The 24648-nt window shown below is 44.1% G+C and overlaps 1 protein-coding gene across 1 annotated transcript in view; it reads left to right on the plus strand.

Annotated features, from left to right (window-relative positions):
- The window catches only part of ACSF2 (acyl-CoA synthetase family member 2), a 99873-nt gene that overhangs the window by 27344 nt on the left and 47881 nt on the right, over positions 1-24648 (plus strand). The window contains exons 4-6 of the mRNA XM_066587831.1: positions 4446-4499; positions 6526-6644; positions 13662-13824. Of these exons, the coding sequence (XP_066443928.1) occupies positions 4446-4499; positions 6526-6644; positions 13662-13824 (336 nt within the window). The remainder of the gene's footprint in view (positions 1-4445; positions 4500-6525; positions 6645-13661; positions 13825-24648) is intronic.

Genomic DNA, 24648 nt, shown 5'->3' on the forward strand with positions numbered 1-24648 from the left:
TAATTGAGCGTGTGGACTTTGTTCATTTCTCCGCTGAAGATCATACTGGTATGTAAGGAATGGTGGTGTTACACGTGACAAGTCTACAGTCCACCACACGTATACAGGTAATCGCTGTCCCAGCGTTGCCAGGAAGAGGCCTAGCGGTACTTGGGCCGAGACTGTGTCTGCCCCTCCGGGGAGGAGTCTGATAAGAGCCACCATGACAAGTGCCAACTCTACCCTCTCAGCTCCTCAACGTGGGCCTCGTGTCTAGGTGGCCGCTGGGACGCTGCACGTACAATATGTGTAATCACTACAACAGTATAAGCAGACTAGTTAGGGACCATTGGTGTTGGACTGGAGGGGATTTATAAAGGTATTAGTATATATGTAATGAATGATTGACTAAATTTAAAGGTCCAAAATTCAGTCCTGATTATTTATTTATTTTTAAAGGGAACCTGTCATCAGGTTCATGCTGCCTGAACCAAAGGCAGCATGAACCCGGGACAGATGTGCACATGTATGTTTTATTCTGAAACACTGCAGTGTTTCAGAATAAACCTACTTTGAAATTTGAACAGACCTCAGAGTCCCAGAAGTGGCAGCCTCTCCCCACTCGTATCGTGCAGACCGAGGACTCGCCCGCTGTAACTTGTTTTGTGTTTATTTTTTACATAATAAGAGGAAAAGGTGGGGTTTTAACTCGTTATAATTATTTCCATATTCTATTAAATATTACATTTTATTTCTGTTTCACTATGGAACTTGAACTTCATTAGGAATGATCGCTCCAATAATGCACTGCAATAATACTTCAGTATTGCATTGGCCTAGAACACCCTGCTTCGGGCTGGGTGTTATAGACCACCACAGTTGGCAAGAAAAATCCCTTCCCTGGAAGTTGTTGTCAGAATCCAATGAAACGCTCAATGTGTGATTGTAACGTTGATATAAGCAAGTTATCGCAATATCAGAGCAAAAGGAGAATTTTTTGTGGAAAACTGAACACTTGAAGGGAGGCTCTGGTACCCTGTTGAACTACTTCTAGCTTGGATACAAGATGTGATACGGGCAGGCATGGAGGCTCTAGTACCCTGTTGTACCGCCTCTAGCTTGGATACAAGATGTGATACGGGCAGGCATGGAGGCTCTAGTACCCTGTTGTACCGCCTCTAGCTTTGATACAAGATGTGATACGGGCAGGCATGGAGGCTCTAGTACCCTGTTGTACCGCCTCTAGCTTGGATACAAGATGTGATACGGGCAGGCATGGAGGCTCTAGTACCCTGTTGTACCGCCTTTAGCTTGGATACAAGATGTGATATGGGTGGGCATGGAGGCTCTAGTACCCTGTTGTACCGCTTCTAGCTTGGATACAAGATGTGATATGGGTGGGCATGGAGGCTCTAGTACCCTGCTGTACTGCCCCTTGCTTGGATACAAGATGTGATACAGGGAGGCATGGAGGCTCTAGTACCCTGTTGTACCTCCTCTAGCTTGGATGCAAGATGTGATACGGGTGGGCATGCAGGCTGTAGTACCCTTTTGTACTGCTTCTAGCTTGGATACAAGATGTGATACAGGCAGGCATGGAGGCTCTAGTACCCTGTTGTATCGCCTCTAGCTTGGATACAAGATATAATATGGGTGGGCAAGGAGGCTCTAGTACTCTGTTGTACCTCCTCTAGCTTGGATACAAGATGTGATATGGGCGGGCATGCAGGCTCTAGTACTCTGTTGTACTGCTTCTAGCTTGGCTACAAGATGTGATACAGGCAGGCATGGAGGCTCTAGTACCCTGTTGTACCTCCTCTAGCTTGGATACAAGATGTGATACGGGCTGGCATGCAGGCTCTAGTACTCTGTTGTACTGCTTCTAGCTTGGATACAAGATGTGATACAGGCAGGCATGGAGGCTCTATACCCTGTTGTACCGCCTCTAGCTTGGATACAAGATGTGATACAGGCAGGCATGGAGGCTCTATACCCTGTTGTACCGCCTCTAGCTTTGATACAAGATGTGATACAGGCGAGCATGGTGGCTCTAATACCCTGCTGTACTGCCTCTAGCTTGGATACAAGATGTGATACGGGCGGGCATGGAGGCTTTAGTACCCTGTTGTGCCGCCTTTAACCTGGATGCACGATGTGATAAGGAAGGGCTGGGAGGCTCTAATACTTTGTTTTACTGCCTCTATCTTGGATGCAAGATGTGATGCAGGTGGGCATGGAGGCATACAGGTTCCATATGATATCCGGTGGCATATCGGCCCACGTTTCCTAAAACTGAGCCACTAGATCATGCAAACTCATAGGCTGACAAAGTTGGCTTCTTAGATGGTCTCATACATGTTCTGTTGGTGATAAATCTTGTAACTGGGTACGCCAAGGAAATGTGTGCTGCACCACAGCAAAGGCAGGAATGAAGCGCTCACCCGTAGGTATAGTGAAATGTGCACAGTCCTTGTCAGTGCCCGAAAAAAAATATGGATTCGTGGTTGGAGACAATCCGATTTCACTCTGTAGCAGTAGAGTATCTTCACAACACCACTGCAAATGGAGATGACATTGGCTGTCAAAGGTAGTACACATAATGGGCAGAGCTATGTATACTACTAGGCACAGCCACTACAAATGTATGGAGCTGTGCCTAGTGAGGAAGAGAACGAAGGATAGGCCATCAATATGGAGAAAAACTACCGCGGCAATCTTTTGAGGTCTGTTAGAGTCAAACCAAACTGCTAGTCTGCAGAGAATGACAAGGATGCCAAAATCTGTAGCAAACTGTCCCATATGTTTATTTGATTTTTAAGGTATTTCTATTGGTCATATATGGGAGTATTACTATTGATTTTGTGGTTATACGTGACGGTGGACCTGCTCAGTTACACACAGGGGTCTTCATACTCACTCCAAAGTAGGGAAGCCAATTCAGTTCTCAGTCTGGTTGCTCAGAACTATTGATGCGAATCCTGGACCAGCATTCTTCCAAATAGTAGTACTGACAGCACAGTGCCATCTTGCAGGAATTCTTCCATGTTGTGTACAGCGGCCTGGAGTTAGGGCCCCCACAGCACTTAGTTAGCTACATCATGTGGAATGTCTGTTTATGTATGCATGTATGTCTGTACTGCTAATTGTGGTTGTTATGTATATTGACCTACCCTGGTCATCAAAGGGTCACTGTCTGGTGTCAGTGTCAACTAACCTGTTTCTGTGCCTGGTTCCCCCGATCTTGTTCTGTCATCCTTGTCTAGCTCAGGATTGGTTAGGAAGAGGAGTTACAGTAAGCAGAGGTTTAGAGAAGGAAAGCGAGAAGAGGGGGAGATGAGGAGAGTCGAGCTTTGGCTCAGACCAGCCAATGTGAGCCTAGCACCAGCCAAGCTCAGCTTAACTTAGGCTGAGCCCTCTTCAACTAGAGCTGAGTCATGGAGCTAGCCGTCGGCGAGTCTTTTTCTTCCCTGTTTAGATGGGAACCTAAATAAGGGCAGAACCCGTGGAATATAAAGAGCGGACATTTCAACTGAGTTATCTTGTTCCTGCAAAAGCAGAAGTTAACGAGATCACAGGAGAGCCTGCTCCACTTTCTCCATTCCTCCATAAGTAACCTTCCAATGTCCAAAACTTGGACCTTAGCTCAGTAGCTTTATCTTTCAAGTGAGAGAGTTGGGTGGGGGGAAGATTGTGCTTCATAGCCAGAGGCCGAGAAGTGTTGAGATGTTACCGAAGTGTTCGATTGACAACTGTGTACTGTATCAGCAAACTGTTAACTTTAAGTAAACTGTGTGCCTTTGGTTTACTACTACGAGCCTCGTGTGGCACAGATTGTAAGCTCTCGCCGGCTCAAGGTTGACTCAGCCTTTCATCCTTCCGAGGTTGGTAAAATGAGAACCCAGCTTGCTGGGGGGTAATAAATAATAATTACCTGAAAGCGCTGCAGAATAAGTTGGCGCTATACAAATGCCAAGATTTATTTATTTTACTTATATGGACTGGTCTCTTTATTTTAATGGTATATTACATTAAAAGGCACTGGCGTCACATGACAACTACACCGTTGTTACAACTGCGCTGTCGTTACCGCTGGGGGGGGGGTTGCTGTTACTACTAGTGCCAGTATAGGTGACACTACTGGAGCCACTATGGAGGTCACTGCTACTGCCAATATAGGGAGTCACTATTACAACTGGGCTACAATGAGGGGTTACTATAATTACTGGGATGAATATGGGGGACCCTGCCACTATGGGGGTCACTATTACTATACAGTCTTACAATTGGCCCTTTGAAGATAACCATCAGGCTGATGTGGTCCTGCATGAAAAGGAGTTTGATACCCCTGATCTAGTACTCTGTGTTAATGAAGGTTAATTGCTCTGCTGTATATCACGTTGATCTAAATCCATTTGTGTTACCTGAGTATAACTCCTCCAAGTATAATAATTTTGTGCTTTTTCCAGGCATCTGTGAACCCAGCGTATCAAGCAAGTGAGCTGGAGTACGTTCTAAGGAAGGTAGATGAGACTTACAAACTGCTATGCTTGTAACTAACATCAGATAACTGTAAATGCTGCTCTATAGGCCTAAGAACCGGGAGGGGGGGGGGGAATGATACTGAAGTTTTACTGACTGCTATTGATTTTAATGAAAGTGTTTGTCTCACGACTAACTTTTATCTATCTTTAGAATAAGTGATAAGTCTGATCGGTGGTGGTCTCCCCACTGACCCCCAGAATGGGAGTCCTGTGTTCCCCTCTTCTCATCACTGCAGGATCGCTCCACCAACCCACAAGGATGTCAGATTGAGTGAAGCAATGGTCACGCATGCACTCCGCCACTCCATTCATTTCAATGGGGCTGGTGGAAATATCTAAGTCCAGATACTCCACTATCTTGAGCGCTCCCATAGAGAATGAATGGAGTGGTGAAGTGCATGCTCAGCCACAGCTTCATTCAATCTGACATCACTGAGGATCCATGCAGCGATCCCATAGGGGTGTGAAGAGGGGAACACAGGACCTTTGTTCTTGGGATCAGCTGGGTTCTCAGCAGTGAGACCCTCACCTATCTGACTTCTTTACCTTTCATTTGGATAAGTGATAAGTCAGTGGTGAGGCAACAACTTTTAAAGGGACTGTCTCATCTGAACAACCTCTTCAAGAAAACGCCCACTGCAGGAAAAATGTGGTATTACGTGGCACCTAATCACATGAATATACTCTACAATTATGCAATACATGGTTGAAGGAGCCACTTGTTGCAAAAACGACGATTTTCAGACCATGCGCAGAAACGGGGAAGCGGGGGTGCATTTAAAAAAAAAAAAAAAGAGACATCCATGTCCCCTCCCAAAACAGTACCATAAGGCCTCCTGTCTACAGGATGCACGGATTCAATGCAGGCATTCCCGCACGAAATCCAGCACTGCCCACGGCCAGTGAGCCCTGCTTACCTGCATTCCCCGGCAGCGCCAGCCCCATTGAAAGAATGAAGGAATTCCCTGCCGTAGCTGTCACAGCTGTAGTAGAAGTCCACGATGTACTCCCTATGTTTTTGACGGGGCTGCGCTGCTGCCGCTGGCCCCATTTAAAACAATGAGCGATATTGCAGAGTTTTCTTGGCGCTGCTAGGCTGAAGTGTAAAAATCGCAAATGAGTAAGAAATCATTGAAAATCATTGGTTTTATTATCATGCGTTTTCACTCGCTCTCAAGAAAACCTATCACTAGTGGGTAGGCGCCCTAATCGCTTCTTTACATTGACTTGGGCAAAACTGGGTATGTCAGCTAGTGTACTATAGAAGTATATAAGTTTGTACTACCATGTTTCCCTGAAAATAAGACAGACAGTCTTATATTAAGTTTTGCCCCAAAAGAGGACAGTGTCTTATTTTTGGGGGATGTCTTATAATACCCACCTAGTAGCTGGCGTTCGGGGTCCCTCGCGCTGGTCTTTAGCGTTGCTGCAGGCTTCAGTGTACTCTTGAACGCCGACAGAGCATTTCATCCTGGTAGCCGGGATTGAATACCCCGCCTCCAGCAAGCGATTGCTCCGATTGGTTCATTGAGCGCCATGTCAGCTAGTCCGAGCCGGCATTCGATTAACCAATCACAGCCATTCATTGAATGACTATGATTGGTTCATCGAGCACCAGCTCTGACTGGCTCGATGAACCAATCAAAGCAATTGCTTGCTTAAGGCTGGGGAATCTTCAAGCCCCGCTACCAGGAAGAAATGTTCTGTTGGCATGCAGGACTACACGGAAGCCTGCCGCAGCCCAGTGCGAGGGACCCGAACGCAGTCTACTAGGTGAGTATTGTTTTTTTTTTCATGTAGTGTACCTAGGGCTTCTTTTTTGGGGGGTGGGACTTATATTTTGAGCCCCCTCCCCCTTTGAAAATCCGGGTAGGACTTATTAGGGTAGGTCCTATTTTTGGGGAAACATGGCATGTATAGACAACTGATTTATTCACTTAGCATGACATCATTGTTTTGCATTGCCATTGTATTTAGTATTGTGACGCTTGGCTTCTCCCTGCAGGTCGGCTGTTCTGCCCTTGTGTTCCCTTCACAGTTTAAAACTCAGCAGTATTATGAAATTCTGAAGAAGATTTGTCCCGAGATAGAGAATTCACCGGCTGGAGGAATCAAGAGCAAATCGTAAGTTTGTCATACTGTATGGGCTCCCTGCCTGCCAGGACTCGCTTCTATCGGGCGCGTGGTCTCGCAATCTACCGCAGAAACATGTAGCCACGTCCGCGGGGTGAAATCGTTCAGTCGTTCACACTCGCTCTATAAGCGACTGAGAATGACTGTTATTTAAACCGAATGATAAGTGAATGAGCTAATGGTGCATAAAATGAATGAAAGGTGAACAATTCTTGTTCCTCCTGTCCTTGGCTCGCTTTCAGACAGAACGATGGTCGTTCGTTTTCTCGTTTTCGCTCGTTAGTAAGTATACAAGTCACACGTTTGAACTTGGCATCATTTCAACTTGTTATCTGGGTCATCTGAAGTGACACATTTCCTTTTAAGCTCTGTAACTTGAGAAGTTAATAGAAGTTCATGTGAAACTTCTATTCTGTCCTCTGGACAAGGCTCTGTGCACATTACAGCCCGGTAGTGGAGCTGTCGAATTAGTAGCAAGAACAGGGTTGTATCCTGCTCTATGAGATTAAGAAAGCCCATCCTAAAGCGGGATATAGGTACTAAAGGGGATAATGAGGATATGAGTTTAGTGGGTGGTTTGGGAGTTGTGGTCATAACATTTACCCTAAAATTCTGATCATGTGACACAAACCTTAGAAGCTAGACAAGCAGGGATGCTTGTCATCTGCATCCAGCTGTTCTCTGCTCGGAGCGCCTGGCTGTTATACAGCTGAGCGCTCTGAGCGGGGTATGCAGAAGACAAGCAGGGACGCTTGTCATCTGCATCCAGCTGTTCTCTGTTCAGAGTGCTCAGCTGTTATACAGCCGAGCGCTCCAAGCGGGGTATGCAGAACACAGCTTCTCCTGCTCCTGCCCTGGCTGACCCGCACCCCACAGGCAAACAGATCTAATCATTAACCCTTTTGGGACCCACCAATTGCTTGTATGTTTTAAAAACCAGCTGAACTGACGAAGGGCCTTATCCCCGAAACACGTTTTTATAAGCTGATCACGTACTTTATTAAATAAAAGGAGAAGTTTCCACTTCCTATTTGCTTTAACCTGGAGTGTTGCGCCTTCTCCACTGCCAATTTTTTAGTTCTATTCTTTTCTTCATACCCCGGCTGTTCACAGAGGGCTCAGCTGGTATACAGCTGTGCGCTCCGTAAGGAGTATGAAGAACACAGCTGGAGCGCTGTGTTCTTCATACCTTGCCCTGTGTTCTTCATACCTTGCCCTGTGTTCTTCATACCTTGCCCTGTCTTCAGGGAGCAGGATACAGCTGAAACAATAGTATCAGCTGTATCCCGCTGTGAACTCCTGATAAGGCTGATTGTTCTAGTTCAGCTTGCTGAAAGACAACAATGAGCGACAGCTTAACGAAAACTGCACGATGTCAGTGTAGTTACAGACAACCATTATTGCTCAAAAGACTGCTTTTGAGCGATAATCGTTGTCTAAATGTGCCTTAAACAGCTTCTCGCCCGTTGTAAACAGGCAATCATTGATTGTTGAACGATGCCTGTTCACAGTGAATGGAGGCAGCCAGAAGAGACCTCTGGCGTGCTGCGCTTCATTCACTGAACGATTATTGATCTTGCATGAAAGCAGTTTTCATCACAAATTTGCATCCGGATTGCTTAAAATGGCGTTCATATGGATGCCTGGATGATCCAAAGGCTTCCATTGTTAAAACTAGGCATGTAGGAGGAATGGGGCAAAACAAATGGACCAGGGGCCGAGTGCAACGGGCTGGTGACTACAACAACCTAAACAATGTACAAAAGTAAAATAAAGGCTCTCCAACCACCTGGTTACACAAAGCAATTACCTAAGCAATTCCTCAAATAATTACTTATGATGAGTTGTCGATTGACCGTTTAAACTTGCTAGTTATAATTTATTAAATGAACAAATAAAAATACCATAAAATGGAACAATATGAGATTAGAAGACTTTAATAAAATAACTGCAGATGATGAATACAGCAGATGATGACAGCAATAAAAACGGAAGTAAAAGACAATGACATCAAGCAATGATCAACCCGTATGGGTGAATGAAGGAGGCAGAGGGTTTTTCTTTTTCATTTTTATTGCACATGTTTTGGCTTTTTTTTTTAAAAAGTGAATATACACCATATGGACAAAAATATTTGGACCCTGCAGAAAATCAGCAAATCCTGAGTTTGCCAAACAGTATGCTGGGAAGGGTATGGGTAAAATAAAAAGCTGCTCGTTTGTAATAACTCTTCATTCATCCTGTGACCGCACTGTCACAGTGTTCATTGATGAGGAGACTCTCCGCGGTGAGGATTTTCAGGGGAGTTGTGGGGCCATGGAATATAAGCCCTACCCTGAAAATGATTTCTAGCTGCAGAAAGAAAAATAATACATCACCTTAAAAGCGCTGTCATCTCTACCGCGTCTTCTTGCAGATCTCCAGCACTCTTCTTCAGCATCTTTCTGGCCAGGGTTTGAAAAATCCACGCCTCCTGAAAGGGCTGCCTCTGATTGGCTGAGCGCTACGACCAATCAGAGGCAGTGCTCAGCCATTTCAACATATTTAATTTTGGACATCGCTACATCATATGTATCAGTCCCGTCGTTTGGGTTTTACATTGCATACAGAAAATGTTATCTCTTACCCCTGTATTATGTAGAAAAGCAGAAGAACGGTACACCATGTAGTAAATATAATTGTGATCATCTATGATACTCGCTAAGAGATAATTTTGGGGTTATCTGTAAAATTGGGACCAATATCCAAGTCAACGGGGCTTGTTCTATACAGCTATTTAAATCATTTTTATCTACTGGCATTATTATGTATGCATTCCAGTTAATTCCAGGACTAGAGTGGCGCCCATATTTATTAGTCATGCAAATTTCTGTTTCCAATTTACTTATTAATTGCCGTGAACCTTGAAGGTATGAATCCACTTTGGTCAGGGTATATCAGGGTTGAGATTGCCCAGCAGAGACTATTGGCCAACTTTTTGGCTATCATATTAATGTCTGCATTCAACAGGGAAATGGGTCTATACGAATCGACCAATAAGGGATCCTTCCCTTGCTTGTGTATAATAGTAATTATTGCTTCTTTCCTAGACTGAGGTAATTCACGTCTACATTCAGCCTTACAAAAAACCTCAAGCCAGGGAATGACAATTCTCCAAACTTCTTGTATATTTCGACAGTAGACTTTTTAGTTTGCAGTGGGCCTTTGCTACAAACAAAAGGAATAGAACCTGGTTGTTTGGAGTGCCAGCTTTTCTTTAGCTTTGTACATTGTTGGAATCTGCTCAAATGGAGACAAATAGGTCTTTGTTTCAGCAGCTTTCCATTCATTTCCAGTGTTTTGAACCAAAAATAATAACTTGGTCCACTACATGATTCTACAGAAGCTCTTATGTGGGATTGGACCAGACGGGCTAGCCTTCACTATGTGCATCAATGAGTCTTGGTACCAGTTGACCTCTTGACTTTCCTTGGAGCACTTTTGGTAGGTACTAACCACTATATATCCCGGGTACAACCCACAAGACCTGCCATTTTGTAGGTGCTCTAACCCAATCCATTTTTCCTGTTTCCAACTCCTTGAACTCCCTAACTTCAAAGAGTAACTGTTTATTTGCTGCCCAATATATGCCACCTCTTGATGGACAGTGCCACAGTTACGAGATAATGTGTATTATTCACTTCATTATTCGTCAGTGGTTTTAGGGTGTAATAACAGTCAGTGTATTATGTGTGAAAATCTGAACACCTTTTATAGTGAGTTGTGGTGATTTTTGGCCATGTGGCTTGTACAGGTGTAATACAGACAGTGTGTTTCATCTATATGAGCTGTGTGGCGTCATAGAACCACATTAATACATGTAGTATTTTACCTCTTGACACACTTCCTGAATGTGTGAATACACGCTTGGTTTTATCACTCATCAGTTGTTTCACTATTTTTTAACTAACTGCTTCTCTCCAGTATTGCCTAAATGGTTGATGCTGTAGACTTTTATCACTTTCTGCTGATTCATCCCTTACTTGTTCTCTTCTGAAATCTCTTGTTCTTGTTGATTTTGGCAAACTTATAGCTGTGACTGAAGCCAAGACCAACACAGAGCACATTACTTTCACTGTACAATTCGTATATCAAAATAATCCATACAAACTTGTGAAATCCAAAGTTAAACTCCTAGCAGGCAATCCGGACACCAGATGGAGCAGTAATACTGAGGATAGAAGCCGGTCTGTATCGGAGATTAGTAAAGCGATTACCTTTTATAGGGATTTTTGATTATATAATGTTACATCATTGTGTAGCTTTATAATGCACTCTTTGTAAATAAAAAAATAAACAATCCCGTCCCTAGAAGAAGTTGTTGTTTTGCTGCAAAACTCAGCATGCAGTTCCATCCCAGGCAGATGTTCTGCATTGGCATTATGAATGATGGAACTGGTCTGTACAGAGTGAAACCGGGTTATCTTCAGTGACAAATCTAGGTTTTGTTTGGGCACTTGATGATGGCTGTGTTTGTGTCTAGAGACCTCTGGGTGAAACCTCAATCCTGCCTTTGCTGTGGAGGGGCACACTGCCCTCTGCTGGCGTGATAGTCTGGGGGGCCATTGCATTCGACAGTCAGTCACCCCTTGTGACCATGACAGCTCGGTGATACGTTCAGGATATGTGTTCCTCTCATGGCGGCTTCCAAGAGGCATTTTCTAGCTGAATTGTCGGCCGCACACTCAAGGGGATCACAGGAATGTCTCCACAACATTCCCACATCTGTGACTGTCCGGTGCCAAATTTATCATCAGTGCAAGATCTAGAGGCTCAGTTACTGCAAGTATGGGCAGATATGCCGCTGGATACCATACAGAACCTTTATGCCTCCATGCCTGCTTGCATCCAAGCTAGAAGCCGCCAAACAGGATACTAGAGCCTCTATATCCACCCATATTACATCTTGCATCTAAGCTAAAGGCGGTACAACAGGGTACTAGAGCCTCCATGCACGCCCGTATCACATCTTGTATCCAAGCTAGAGGCGGTACTAGAGCCTCCATGCTCTCCCTTATCACATCTTGTATCCAAGCTAAAAGTGGTACAACAGGGTACTAGAGCCTCCATGCCCACCCGTATCACATCTTGTATCCAAGCTAAAGGTGGCCCAACAGGGTACTAGAGCCTCCATGTCCACCCATATCACATCTGGTATCTAAGCTAGAGGTGGCCCATCAGGGTGCTAGAGCCTCTATGCCCACCCCACCCCCATATCACATCTGGTATCCAAGCTAGAGGTGGCCCAACAGGGTACTAGAGCCTCCATGTCCACCCATATCACATCTAGTATCCGAGCTAGAGGAGGTACAACAGGGTACTAGAGCGTCCCTTCAAGTGTTCAGTTTTCCGCAATAAATCCTCCTTTTGCTCTGATATTGTAATCCCTTTCTGATAATGTTACAATCGCACTAGGTTGGATTCCGACAATTCCTTCTAGTTAAGGAGGGAATTTTTTTGATAAGTGAATTGTGTTATACAAATAATGAGGACAGAGAGACTGGCATTGCATGAAAACCTCTTTTTGTTTCATCTGCTCTGGTGACCCATTCTTACTGTAGATTTTCGGGATAGTCAATCAGTATAAGATCAGTTGGGGTCAAACCCCTGGGGCCAGCCCCATAGATCGATTGATACTGTACCCTGTGGACATGAACTCCTGTTAAGAGGACAGCTGTTTTTTCCTCTGCAATGGCTGTGATTGGTTCTTCGACCGCTGCTAAGCCGATCAATGCAACATTCGATGAACCAATCACAGCCATCGCATTGTGGAGGCTGGATTTATGAATTTGCCAGTCAATGCCGTGGCTCAGCCAATTCATAAATCCTGTCTCCACAATGTGACGGCTGTGATTAGCTGAGCAGCAGTTGAAGAACCAATCACAGCCATCGCTTCCTGGAGGTGGGATTTATGAATCCTGTAACCAGAAAGTGATCTTCTGTGGGCAGCCAGGGACTGCAAGAAGCACGTCTGAGCTCCGGAAAGCAGCAGGAGGGACGTGGACAGAGTCTGCTAGGTAAATATAATAAGACCTGTCCGAAAATAAGACCTACTGCTTCCTTAAGAGGAAAAAGTAATATGACAGGGTCTGATTTTTGGGGTAATATCTGTGGAATACACGGACAGCATACAGCCTGAAACCATGGCCATGTAAATAGGCTCTTAGGGTGGTTTCAATTGGAGCATTTTTTTTTGGGGGGGGGGGGGGGGGGGAACGGGACACCACTGCAGTTTATTATGTAATATTTTTTTACTTTTTTTTTTTTTGCAGCTTTTGTTCACCAAAAGTTTTGTGTTTTGTCAAAATGCTGTGACCAGATGTTACTCTAAAATATTTAGCTGCCAACTGAGAAGTCTACATACACAGCAGATGTGCGGCATTTTTAGAGTTTCAAAAGTGTCAGTATGTATGTATGTGTGTAAGTAAACATACATGCATACATACATACATACAATTTTTCCAGAAAAGCACATGCTCTGGGTACGGTACTTTTTTTCTGTTGTTTTTCCAGATTCTTCTCTATAGAAATTCAAAAACACCTGAAAAAGATTTGTGTCTCTAGGGCTTATTCACACAAAGACATGTGTGCTGCATATTTTGCACACGCAATATGCAGGGAATAGAATCCATCGATTTCACTGGGGTTGGTCACGTGCTCTTTTGCACGCGCATTTTGGTTGCGCAAAAAAACCCGCAGCATTTTCCATTTTCGTGGCACAGCATTTTTTTCACAAATGTTAAAAAAAAAAGTGTGCAGGAGAACTAAAGGAGTTGTTTTGTTAAGACAACCCTGTTGTTCTGCCCTAATAGGATGAGGACACCATGGAGGACTGTTCCCTGCCTGAGACCCACTGTCTACGAGCCAGGACAAAATGTTGGAGAGTGTTTCTTGGTCCGAATCATCTTGCGAAAGTCTACCTTAAGAATGCGTGCATTAATAAAGTTCTGCTATTCTGGTGTTTTTCAGGCTCCCTGATCTGCGTATCGCGGTCGTCTTGGACAAGAGCTATCCAGGAGCATTTCAGTTTGAAGACGTGATGAATGCTGGGAGTACTGAGTATGTAAAGCAGCTGCATGATCTGCAGAGGACCATTCACTGTAATGATGCCGTCAACATCCAGTTTACATCCGTAAGTCAACATGAAATCTGTTGTGTCATTATAGGGACTGGAGAGGACCAGATTTCTCTCTGCCGTGGCTGCGTAATAGTGCTTGTAGTTATCATTTAAAAAAAAAAAAGAGCGAAAGTGAATGATAATTGTTTGGTCTAAATGCAGCCAACGATGAATGATGGTTCACTTTTTTTTTGTTTGTCATTCATTTTGTGCCGGTATAAAAAAAAAAATCCTCGTTGGCTCATTCGGTTTAAACAACAATCGTTAAGTTATTCTCATTCATTTATATAGCGAATGCGGAAGACTGAGCGATTCTCGTTTGAACGAGTCAATGCAATTGCCAATCTAAACAGGTTGTGCAAGAGCGAATGAGCTGGCAGTGTCGTCACTCTCTCGTTCACTTGTTCAAACTCTGATCGGCTCGTCTAAAAGGCCCTTAGGATGGCTGGCAATAATGTTACAATGTTCATGATCTATAAAGTGGAGAATCTTTTATTTCCCTATAAACTGGTTCTTCCAGCGATCATACAGTGATGGCAGTCCTGGAAGGGTATCCTTTTTCCTGAGGGAGAGCGCCTAGAAGGTGAGTGAGGAGAATTATACAGCCATCCATGCTCCTCTGGGTAATATGCAAATAAGGAAGATGGAACAATACCTCTGCAGCGCCACCTATTGGAAGGCAGCATTTCTGCAAGCCAATATTGGACTCTTTATACAAGTTTTTTAACAGTGACTGGGAATTGAAAATTAAGCCAGAATCCATACACAGACAGCTGTAGCATGGATGGCCATATAAGTCTCCTCACTCATCTTCTAGGTGCTCTCCTAAAGGAGAAACCATACCCTTCCCAATCTACAGGCCTCCCACTAGCTAAGCCAGAAGCCTACTGCACATTGATGATGCAAAAACCCAGAAACAGCTGTCCTTGTATGGATTCTGGCTTTGTTTTCAATTCCGAAACATTTTTATAAATGCTGCCTTCCAATAGGTGGCGCTGCAGAGGTATTGTTTCGTCGTCCCTATTTGTATTCCTAGTGATATGCCATCTATATATATGAAGACGAAAACCCTCACTCACTCACTCACTCACTCACTCACTGACTCGCCAAAAGTTCTCCAACTTCCCGATGTCGTAGAAACATAAATTTTGGCACAAGCATAGATTATCTCCAAAATAGGAAAAGTAATTGGGTCCCAACTGGATTATTCAATTCTATCGCAAAAGAATTAGCGTCGAAATTTAACGTACATAATCTAAATCTCTCACTTCCCAATGTCATAGAAACTTAAAATTTGGTACGGGCATTGAATATGTCATAAATAGGAAAAGTTAATAGGTCCCAACTCGATTATTCAATTCTATGCGCAAAAGAATTAGCGTCCAAATTTTACGTACGGAATCTAATTTTCTCACTTTCCGGTGTCATAGAAACGTGAAATTTGGCACGAGCATTGATTATGTCATAAATAGGAAAAGCTAATGGGTCTCAACTTGATTATTCAATTCAATGCGCAAAAGAATTAGCGTCCAAATTTTACGTACGGAATGTAATTTTCTCACTTTCCGGTGTCATAGACGCGGGAAATTTGGCACGAGCATTGATTGTCATGAATAGGAAAAGTTCATAGGTCCCAACTCCATTATTCAATTCTAGCGCAAAAGAATTGGCGTTGAAATTTTACGTGCGGAATGTAATTTTTTCACTTTCCGGTGTCATAGACGCGGGAAATTCGGCACGAGCATTGATTATGTCAGAAATAGGAAAAGCTAATGGGTCCCAATTCGATTATTCAATTCTATGCGCAAAAGAATTAGCGTCCAAATTTTACGTACATAATCTAAATCTCTCACTTCCCAATGTCATAGAAACATGAAATTTGGCACGGGCATTGATTATGTCATAAATAGGAAGAGTTAATGGGTCCCAACTCGATTGTTCAATTCTAAGTGCAAAAGAATTAGCGTACAAATTTTACGTATGGAATCTAATTCTCTCACTTCCCGATGTCATTTTATATAAAGGAAACGTCGCATGGTTACCCCCACGTGGTGTTTCCTGGGTAACGCAGAGAACTATGCAAAATGGTGAACATATGTTTTTCCTCAGTATCTCTAAAGTAACCACGACTTCATAAGATTTTCAGTGTGAACACCAGATAAACACCAGTACCAAATTAACTCGAAGCCGGGTATATCAGCTAGTTACTTTATAAGATGGGAATCCCTCTTTTTATCAGTTGTGTGTTGTTTTTTTTTGCTCTTTTAAAGTACAACTTAGTAATGGGGTCTTTCTGCTTATGGTACCATTATGACCATTGCATTACACAAGGAAGCACAAGTAGAACACACTCCTCATTGAAACGAAGAGCTGCTGAGGGAGTTCATTAGACCTCAATATTCTCCTAGAGTGGAGTTCTTTAATGAGACCATGACTGGAGGAACCCTCTCCTTTACTCCAGCAAGCTCCATTAAGGCATTCAAGCATTGAGCGACCTTCTTCGTAGCATCTGGGTCAGTTGTGAGTCCTCTGTGGTCAAGTGATGAAGGCCATAGTATTGCACTGATACTGAACTAAGTGTATTACAAGAATGTGTGAGGCCAACTGGAATACATAGTTATGACTTCCTCATTGCCATTGTACTATGTGCCAGATTGGCCGGTGGTATTCCATTCTTGACCAGCCGTCGTCTTGTTTCTCTACTGTACTGCAGTCAGGTAATGTTCTGATCTGCACTTATGAAGGTTTCCTCTTACAAGATTTAGATCTTTACAACCACTAACACATGTTATCTACAGTAAAGTACAAATTAGTTCTACATAATCTTCTTCAGGGCTTTTATACTTCCCGAATGTGAGTTGCAGTAATTAAGTCTTTTTTAAGGTAGACTAATTGCAGCTTGTGTAATGTATTATCAGCAAGTGTAGGCAGGTCTGTTGTATTACTATTATTTACAGACAAGTCGCTGTTTCGTATATGAATAAGAGCAGAACCGTGCAAGTGGCGTAAGAGCGGACGTTCCCTGCTAGAGATTATGGAAACTGCCAAGGCGGCAGATTTACACTGTGTCCATAACTCCTATTGAAGTTATTGGGAGTTACCAAACGGTGTAATACGAGTTCCGCTGTTTCCGTAACAAGATAGTTTTTGGAAGGGTGTAGCTCGTTATGTTGCGCTGTTTCCCAAACTCCCATTTACTTTGATGGGAGTTGCGCAAATGGCATAAGACTGCCATCTCAGCTGTTTACATGAACACCTGTGGGGTGATCAGATCACAGGCGCGGGTATTCCCATCTCGGTCATGAAAGGCTGAGAAGGGAATACCCTTTTAACCCTTCCCAATCCAATTTGTATTCTGGTTTTCCTAGGGGGCTTACTCTTTTTCTGCCATTATACAACCGGCTATCTGCTGGCTAAAGCCAGTACTGCATGTGGTGACCTGTTGGATAGGCTACGACAGCAGAGAGGCTGGCAATATACAGTAAGAGAACCCCGACGGACGTCTTCCAACATCGGAGCTGTACAGCCTTAAATTATAATGTCTTCAGACGTCAGACAGTGGATTGGAAAGGGTTAATGCTGCCATTCTTTTGCTACCACCAATGCTGTACCTGCGGTGGTCTTGTGTTCTGCCAGTACTGTGCCTACAGTGCAATCTAATGCCCCCAAATGCTATATTATCCAAATAATAGTGCCTGAGGATGTAACTACCAATTAGGCCCGATGCCTAACTGGAAAATACCGGTCCCCTTAGCAAACTTTTATACCCCCTAAAACTAATGTAGTATGTAATCACAGAGGCAGAAAAAAGTCTAATCTCTTTATCAAAAGCCCTTCACAGTTTAGACAAAATTTAAAATCGTTCCTTTTTATTAGATAAATTTAAAAAACATAAAGCAAAGAACAAGGCAGTACAAATAGCCCTCTAGATCATCAGAGGTATATTGACCAAGGTCAGAAGGTAAACAACTCTAGCTGCTTACTTAGGTTTTTTGTACCCTTCTATTGTCCAGAAGGGCCGTGTGCTTATACGGTAATGCAGTAGCTGTCGTTATGTCCCAAAACTCGGAATCAGGTGAGAGCAGATTTATTTCTTAAGCATCTCTTCCCATATTTTGAGTCTTATGATGAAGGCTGATCAGGACTTACATCCAGTCCTGCATCATAAGACAGAGGGTTTTGTGAATACAAAGGGAGTGTGCCTTTGAACTTGATAGTACTGGCATATAACCCTTACTTCAGATAAAGTTCAAGTACATGAAGGCTCATCACCTGTTTGTATCTTTATGATTTCGATTGTAACATCATAGTCTCCAATTTTTTGTATATATATTTTTTTTATCTCGACGCGTTTCGCCGCTATTTTTAGCGGGTCATCAGGAGATTTTTTAAGGATTATTGTGACTTTAGTTGCAATTTAGTACGTAGCAATTCGATACGTGTTCCAGAGTAGGAAATGCTTTTACATAAGCCTGTCAGCGGCAGTATAGGCAGTATGGACAGTTTTTTCAAATATAAGATTAATATATTCTTATGGGAAGACACCTTTGATATTGAGGTGGTCTCTATATTTAGATTTAAAGTCAGTATGAGGTCACCCTGTTATTCTAAGATAGCAGTATGATGATAGTCAGACTGCTACTATAGATAGTACAGGTCTCATACAATCAAATGATCTTCAGCATATCCAAGATTTGTATATTTGTGGTAGAGGACGACCTTTGATATAGGCAATCTCTCTATGTAATACAAATCTGAGATTTATGTATTTTATTTTTGTTTTGTATGGAGAAAGCAGTCTGTAGTGAACAGGCAGCGTCTCCATAAGAGTTGAATCTTGGTTTTTAGAGCAAAATGCAGTCAGCCGCAGGTCTACGTATGAATACGGGGTATCGATTAGAGGTTCCCCAGATGTAGTCAAAGCAGGCTGATAGCTATCGCTTTTCTTAATAGTACTGCCTATTGCTGATACGCATGATCAGGAGCAAGAGTGGTAGCGCCTCTGGCCTTGATGGTAGGTCAGGATACCCCTTATTCATACGTAGACTTGCGGCTGACTGCATTTTGCTCTAAAAACCAAGATCCAACCCTTATGGAGACGCTGCCTGTTCACTACAGACTGCTTTCTCCATACAAAAAAATAATATAAAATACATAGATCTCAGATTTGTATTACATAGAGAGATTGCCTACATCAAAGGTCGTCCTCTACCACAAATATACAAATCTTGGATATGCTGAAGATCATTTGATTGTATGAGACCTGTACTATCTATAGTAGCAGTCTGACTATCATCATACTGCTATTCTAGAATAACAGGGTGACCTCATACTGACTTTAAATCTAAATATAGAGACCACCTCAATATCAAAGGTGTCTTCCCATAAGAATATATTAATCTTATATTTGAAAAAACTATCCATACTGCCGCTGACAGGCTTATGTAAAAGCATTTCCTACTCTGGAACACGTATCGAATTGCAACGTACTAAATTGCAACTAAAGTCACAATAATCCTTAAAAAATCTCCTGATGGCCCGCTAAAAATAGCGGCGAAACGCGTCGAGATAAAAAAATATATATACAAAAAATTGGAGACTATGATGTTACAATCGAAATCATAAAGATACAAACAGGTGATGAGCCTTCATGTACTTGAACTTTATCTGAAGTAAGGGTTATATGCCAGTACTATCAAGTTCAAAGGCACACTCCCTTTGTATTCACAAAACCCTCTGTCTTATGATGCAGGACTGGATGTAAGTCCTGATCAGCCTTCATCATAAGACTCAAAATATGGGAAGAGATGCTTAAGAAATAAATCTGCTCTCACCTGATTCCGAGTTTTGGGACATAACTAAAACTAATGTAGGCCTCAGACCAAGTCCTTCTGATTAATTTAGACCTCAAAGCAGATCCCAGAATTGGTTCAGACCTCAAAATTAATTAGACCAAAGTCTAAACCCCCTAAATTATTTTAGACCCCAGAGAAATCCTAAAAATGTAATTTGGACCCCCTTCAAAAAAAATCTGACCCCTAAATTAATGAATCCCAAGGCCATAAGAAAGTGAAGGCCCCCCGCGTATACTCGGTCTTACTTACTCCTTGTGTCAAGACACAGTGTGCTGGCAAGGCCTGTAGCAGAAGAGGGCCAGCATGCTATTTTCTGGTGGTGTCCCTGGATTGTAGGGGATCAGGTGGTCCTCTTTTGCATTGCAGCTCTTAATTTCTTCTTGGCGATTTGCTACACAATGGAGGCGCTTATTTTTTCTTATAATGCTGAAAAGGCTCAAAGTCAACTAAAAATGGCCCTCTGGTCCTGGAGAAACAAAGGTGGCTGAACCGCCTCTCTGATTACCTGATGGACACCGTGCATTAGCATATGTCATTAACTGAGACACTACATCTGCTTTGATTGGCCCGTGCTGTCCATGTGAGCAGTATTGGCCACTAGGAGCAGCATGTAGTGTCTTAAGCTACCGATGCATACCAGTGCAACAGGTATTCAGAGAAGCGTGTCGGCCATTTTTTGTTTTGTCTAGGATCGGAGATGTTCTATTAAAATCGCATGGCTTTTATTATTCGCTATGGGGAAAATGTTGCATGCGTGCGTATACAACGCTGGGTTGTATGTAGCTTTTAATTTGCACCATCAAATCTTATTTTGTCTGTTCTTAAATGAGGAAGGTTTTGTAGGCGCGTTTCCATCTCTACAGACAAAGTGGTGCCTTGGGTTAAGAGTTTAATTTGTTCCGTGACAGAGCTCAAAACACTCCTAAGTCAAATCAATTTTCGCCATTAAAATGAATGGAAAAGCCATTAATCCGTTCCAGATCGCGAAGCTCTCCCACTGATTTCAGTGGGGATGGCGTTGCCACACTGAAAGAAATAGGACGCCAGCACCCCCGCAGTGATTTTCGGGGAAGGGCTTTAAATATAAACCCTTCTCTGAAAAATCATCCCTAGCTGTACTAAAAATTTTTTAAAAAGGATATACTCACCTTTCGGCCAGGGCTCAGGCGCGACTAGCCGCCTCTTGTTCTCCCTGCACTGCTCTTAAGCTTTTCAGGAGGCGGGGATTAAAAATGCAGGGAGAACAAGCAGCGACTAGGCACGCCTGAGCCCCGGCAGCAGCGGACAGGTGAGTATATATTTTTTACTATAGCTAGGGATGATTTTCAGGGACCGGCTTATATTTAAAGCCCTTTCTTGAAAATCACTGCAGGCCATTGCTTTCAATGGGGCCACAGGCAGCAGCGGTGGCCCCATTGAGAGCAAGGCTCATAGCCTAAGTTTTTGCTCTTAAGGCCCCCTTCCCACGGACGGATTTCTGCTGCGTAATACGCGGCGTAAATCCGCTGCGTTGCCCGCAGCTATTAGGTTCTTTTGAACCTAATAGCACCATGCTTACGGTGCGGAATTCCGCACCGTAAAATCACCGGTCCTCACCAGTGGCATGTTCTATTTGCCGCGGGTGTACGCGCGGACGGCTTCCATTGTAGTCAATGGAAGCCGTCCGTCACGCTATCTTCCGCTGTAGCACAGCGGAAGATAGCATGAAACCGCTTCCCCGACTACCGCCAGCCGCATCATGTGATTCTGTGGGCGTCTCATATGACGCGGCCTGCATGTCACATGACACTATGGCGCTTCACGCGCTCTATTGTGCATGCGCGCCGAAGCATCGTGCGGGACGTAGGACGCTGGATCCGGAGGTAAGTATTGGGGTCTCTGGAGGGGGCGCTGTGACGGGCTCCGCCACGGAATTCCGCGGTGGAGCCCGTCACGGCCGTGTGAAGCCAGCCTAAATCAGAGCAAAAAGCCTGTAAGCCGAGGCACTCTAACCCAAGGTATCACTGTATATCTCTTTTTAATGTTATGTTAGGGCCATAGCAGATAGAAGGAACATGTGGGTTGTCCTCCAAGCATTAAACGCAAATTCGGTATTTGTGAACCCATTTAGTGTGACCTTGTCCCTCTGCAGGAGATGATTTGATAAGAAGACTCTGGTTATATTACTTACTGGGATCCCTGCAGCCTCACAAGGTCAAGAAGGAGAGATTCTTGTAAAGTGAAGTTGGCTTATGGCTGGAATTGGTTTCAATTATTTACTTGTTAATTGGCTCTGGTCAGTATTAATACATGCGAGGCATTTGGATCTACAAATATACGTGTGCATACACGAATGCCTGTACGTTAAAAGGACTATGGCCAGCTTAACACCGGTGTAAACGCATTTGCACGCGCCTCAGCATACCGTTATTGCGGAACGAACTATTTTTTTTGCGTGTGCATCAGCGTATTTTACTGTCCTTTTTGCACCTTCATTGCATGTTTATTTGCACGCGACAAACAGTCACAACGAATCGAATGGCTAGTTTAGCCTTAATGCTAAGTGGTGTTTCACGCATGTCCTCGCATATAGCGCGTGCATTTGTGCTCCCCCATTTCCGTGGGGACCTTTGGTATGCAAATATCCAGAGAAATAGAACATATTTTATTTTATTTTTTTGCGTAAATGAAATGCACGCCGGAAATACGAACAAACCCATTGAAAACAATAGGTTATTCATTTTGGCGCATTTAAATTATTTTTTTTTGAACGCTAATTGCTCCGTGTGAAAGGGCTTGTTTGCAGGTCAGTGCTCTCTAACAATGTTATTATGTGACCTCCATAAAGGAACCAGGTACACCGAGACGGCAGCTTACCTCCACGCCCCACGTGCTGCTTGTTGGGAGTGACGCCACCATGCAGTGACCTCTCTACCAGTTGCACAAGCAGCTGGCACGCTGCCTCTCTCTGGTTGACCAACTATGTCAGTTTAATGGCTAAAGTTCCACCCTGCAATGAGAGGTCAGCTGGGTCCTGCAAGGAGTCATGCACTAAGGTGCGTGGGTCTGCTACCTCTAGGCACTTATATATTTTCTAGTACTACTTTTTAGAGTGTGCTCACATTGGGCATAAATGCTGTGGATTTTTATTTTTTCGGTGGCAGCATATTAAGATGAGATTTTGCAAGAGGAGGTTAAGATTGTAGAGTGATTGGTACCCAACTTTCCGGAACTCTGCACATCAATTGGACAAGCAACCATCACTTCCAGTTACAATTCTACAGCGATCTGCCTAGCCCTGTGCACAATATCTCTGCCACCACCAACATTCACAGGCATTGGACCCGAATGCTAATTGCCCATAACTATGTCTTTAGAGATTTGGTTTTGTGTTAACACGGACAAGGTTCACCAATTAATTGAAAGTTTAAACCTTTCCAATCCACTGTCTGACATCTAAAGACATTCTGATTGAAGGCTGTACAGCTCTGATGCCGGAAGACATCCGGCAGGGTATTCTTACTGTATGTTACTGGCCTCTCTGTTGTCAGGGGCCTCTCCAACATGTCACATACTGCAGTACTGGCTCTAGCCAGCAGATGGCTCTATTGTATAATGGCAGGAATAGAAAGCCCCCCTAGGAAACCCTGAATCCAAAATTGGATTGCAGGGTTAATTCTAAAAAGGTAGCAGTTCTTATTTACAGAAAAATACAGAAAAAATATTACATGGTAATAGGCAAGAGGCTTACATAAGATATTTGCAGACTGTATTAAAATAAAAGGATGACAATAGAGAGTGTTACCAATCTTTGTGTGGAGTCACACAGAATTACAGAGCAGTCCGCATGCGTAGTGCACTCCAAGGGGCTGACCCAGAATACAAGTCCATGTGCGATTTGTTTTTTGTTTTTTTTTATTTTGGGGCGGAGTCACTGTTACTACTAGGGGCCACTATGGGGGGGTCACTGTTACTACTAGGGGCCACTATGGGGGGGGTCACTGTTACTACTAGGGGCCACTATGGGGGGGGGGGTCACTGTTACTACTAGGGGCCACTATGGGGGGGTCACTGTTACTACTAGGGGCCACTATGGGGGGGGGCACTGTTACTACTAGGGGCCACTATGGGGGGGGTCACTGTTACTACTAGGGGCCACTATGGGGGGGGTTCACTGTTACTACTAGGGGCCACTATGGGGGGGTCACTGTTACTACTAGGGGCCACTATGGGGGGGTCACTGTTACTACTAGGGGCCACTATGGGGGGGTCACTGACTACTAGGGGCCACTATGGGGGGGAGTCACTGTTACTACTAGGGGCCATTATGGGGGGGAGTCACTCTTACTACTAGGGGCCACTATGGGGGGGTCACTGTTACTACTAGGGGCCACTATGGGGGGGTCACTGTTACTACTAGGGGCCACTATGGGGGGGGTCACTGTTACTACTAGGGGCCACTATGGGGGGGTCACTGTTACTACTAGGGGCTACTATGGGGGGGTCACTTACTACTAGGGGCCACTATGGGGGGGAGTCACTGTTACTACTAGGGGCCACTATGGGGGGGAGTCACTCTTACTACTAGGGGCCACTATGGGGGGGGGTCACTGTTACTACTAGGGGCCACTATGGGGGGGGGGTCACTGTTACTACTAGGGGCCACTATGGGGGGGGGGTCACTGTTACTACTAGGGGCCACTATGGGGGGGGGTCACTGTTACTACTAGGGGCCACTATGGGGGGGGTCACTGTTACTACTAGGGGCCACTATGGGGGGGGTTCACTGTTACTACTAGGGGCCACTATGGGGGGGTCACTGTTACTACTAGGGGCCACTATGGGGGGGTCACTGTTACTACTAGGGGCCACTATGGGGGGGTCACTGTTACTACTAGGGGCCACTATGGGGGGGTCACTGTTACTACTAGGGGCCACTATGGGGGGGGGGTACTGTTACTACTAGGGGCCACTATGGGGGGGGTCACTGTTACTACTAGGGGCC

Source organism: Eleutherodactylus coqui, chromosome 13 (assembly GCF_035609145.1).
Source record: "Eleutherodactylus coqui strain aEleCoq1 chromosome 13, aEleCoq1.hap1, whole genome shotgun sequence".
NCBI classification, from domain to species: Eukaryota; Metazoa; Chordata; class Amphibia; order Anura; family Eleutherodactylidae; genus Eleutherodactylus; species Eleutherodactylus coqui.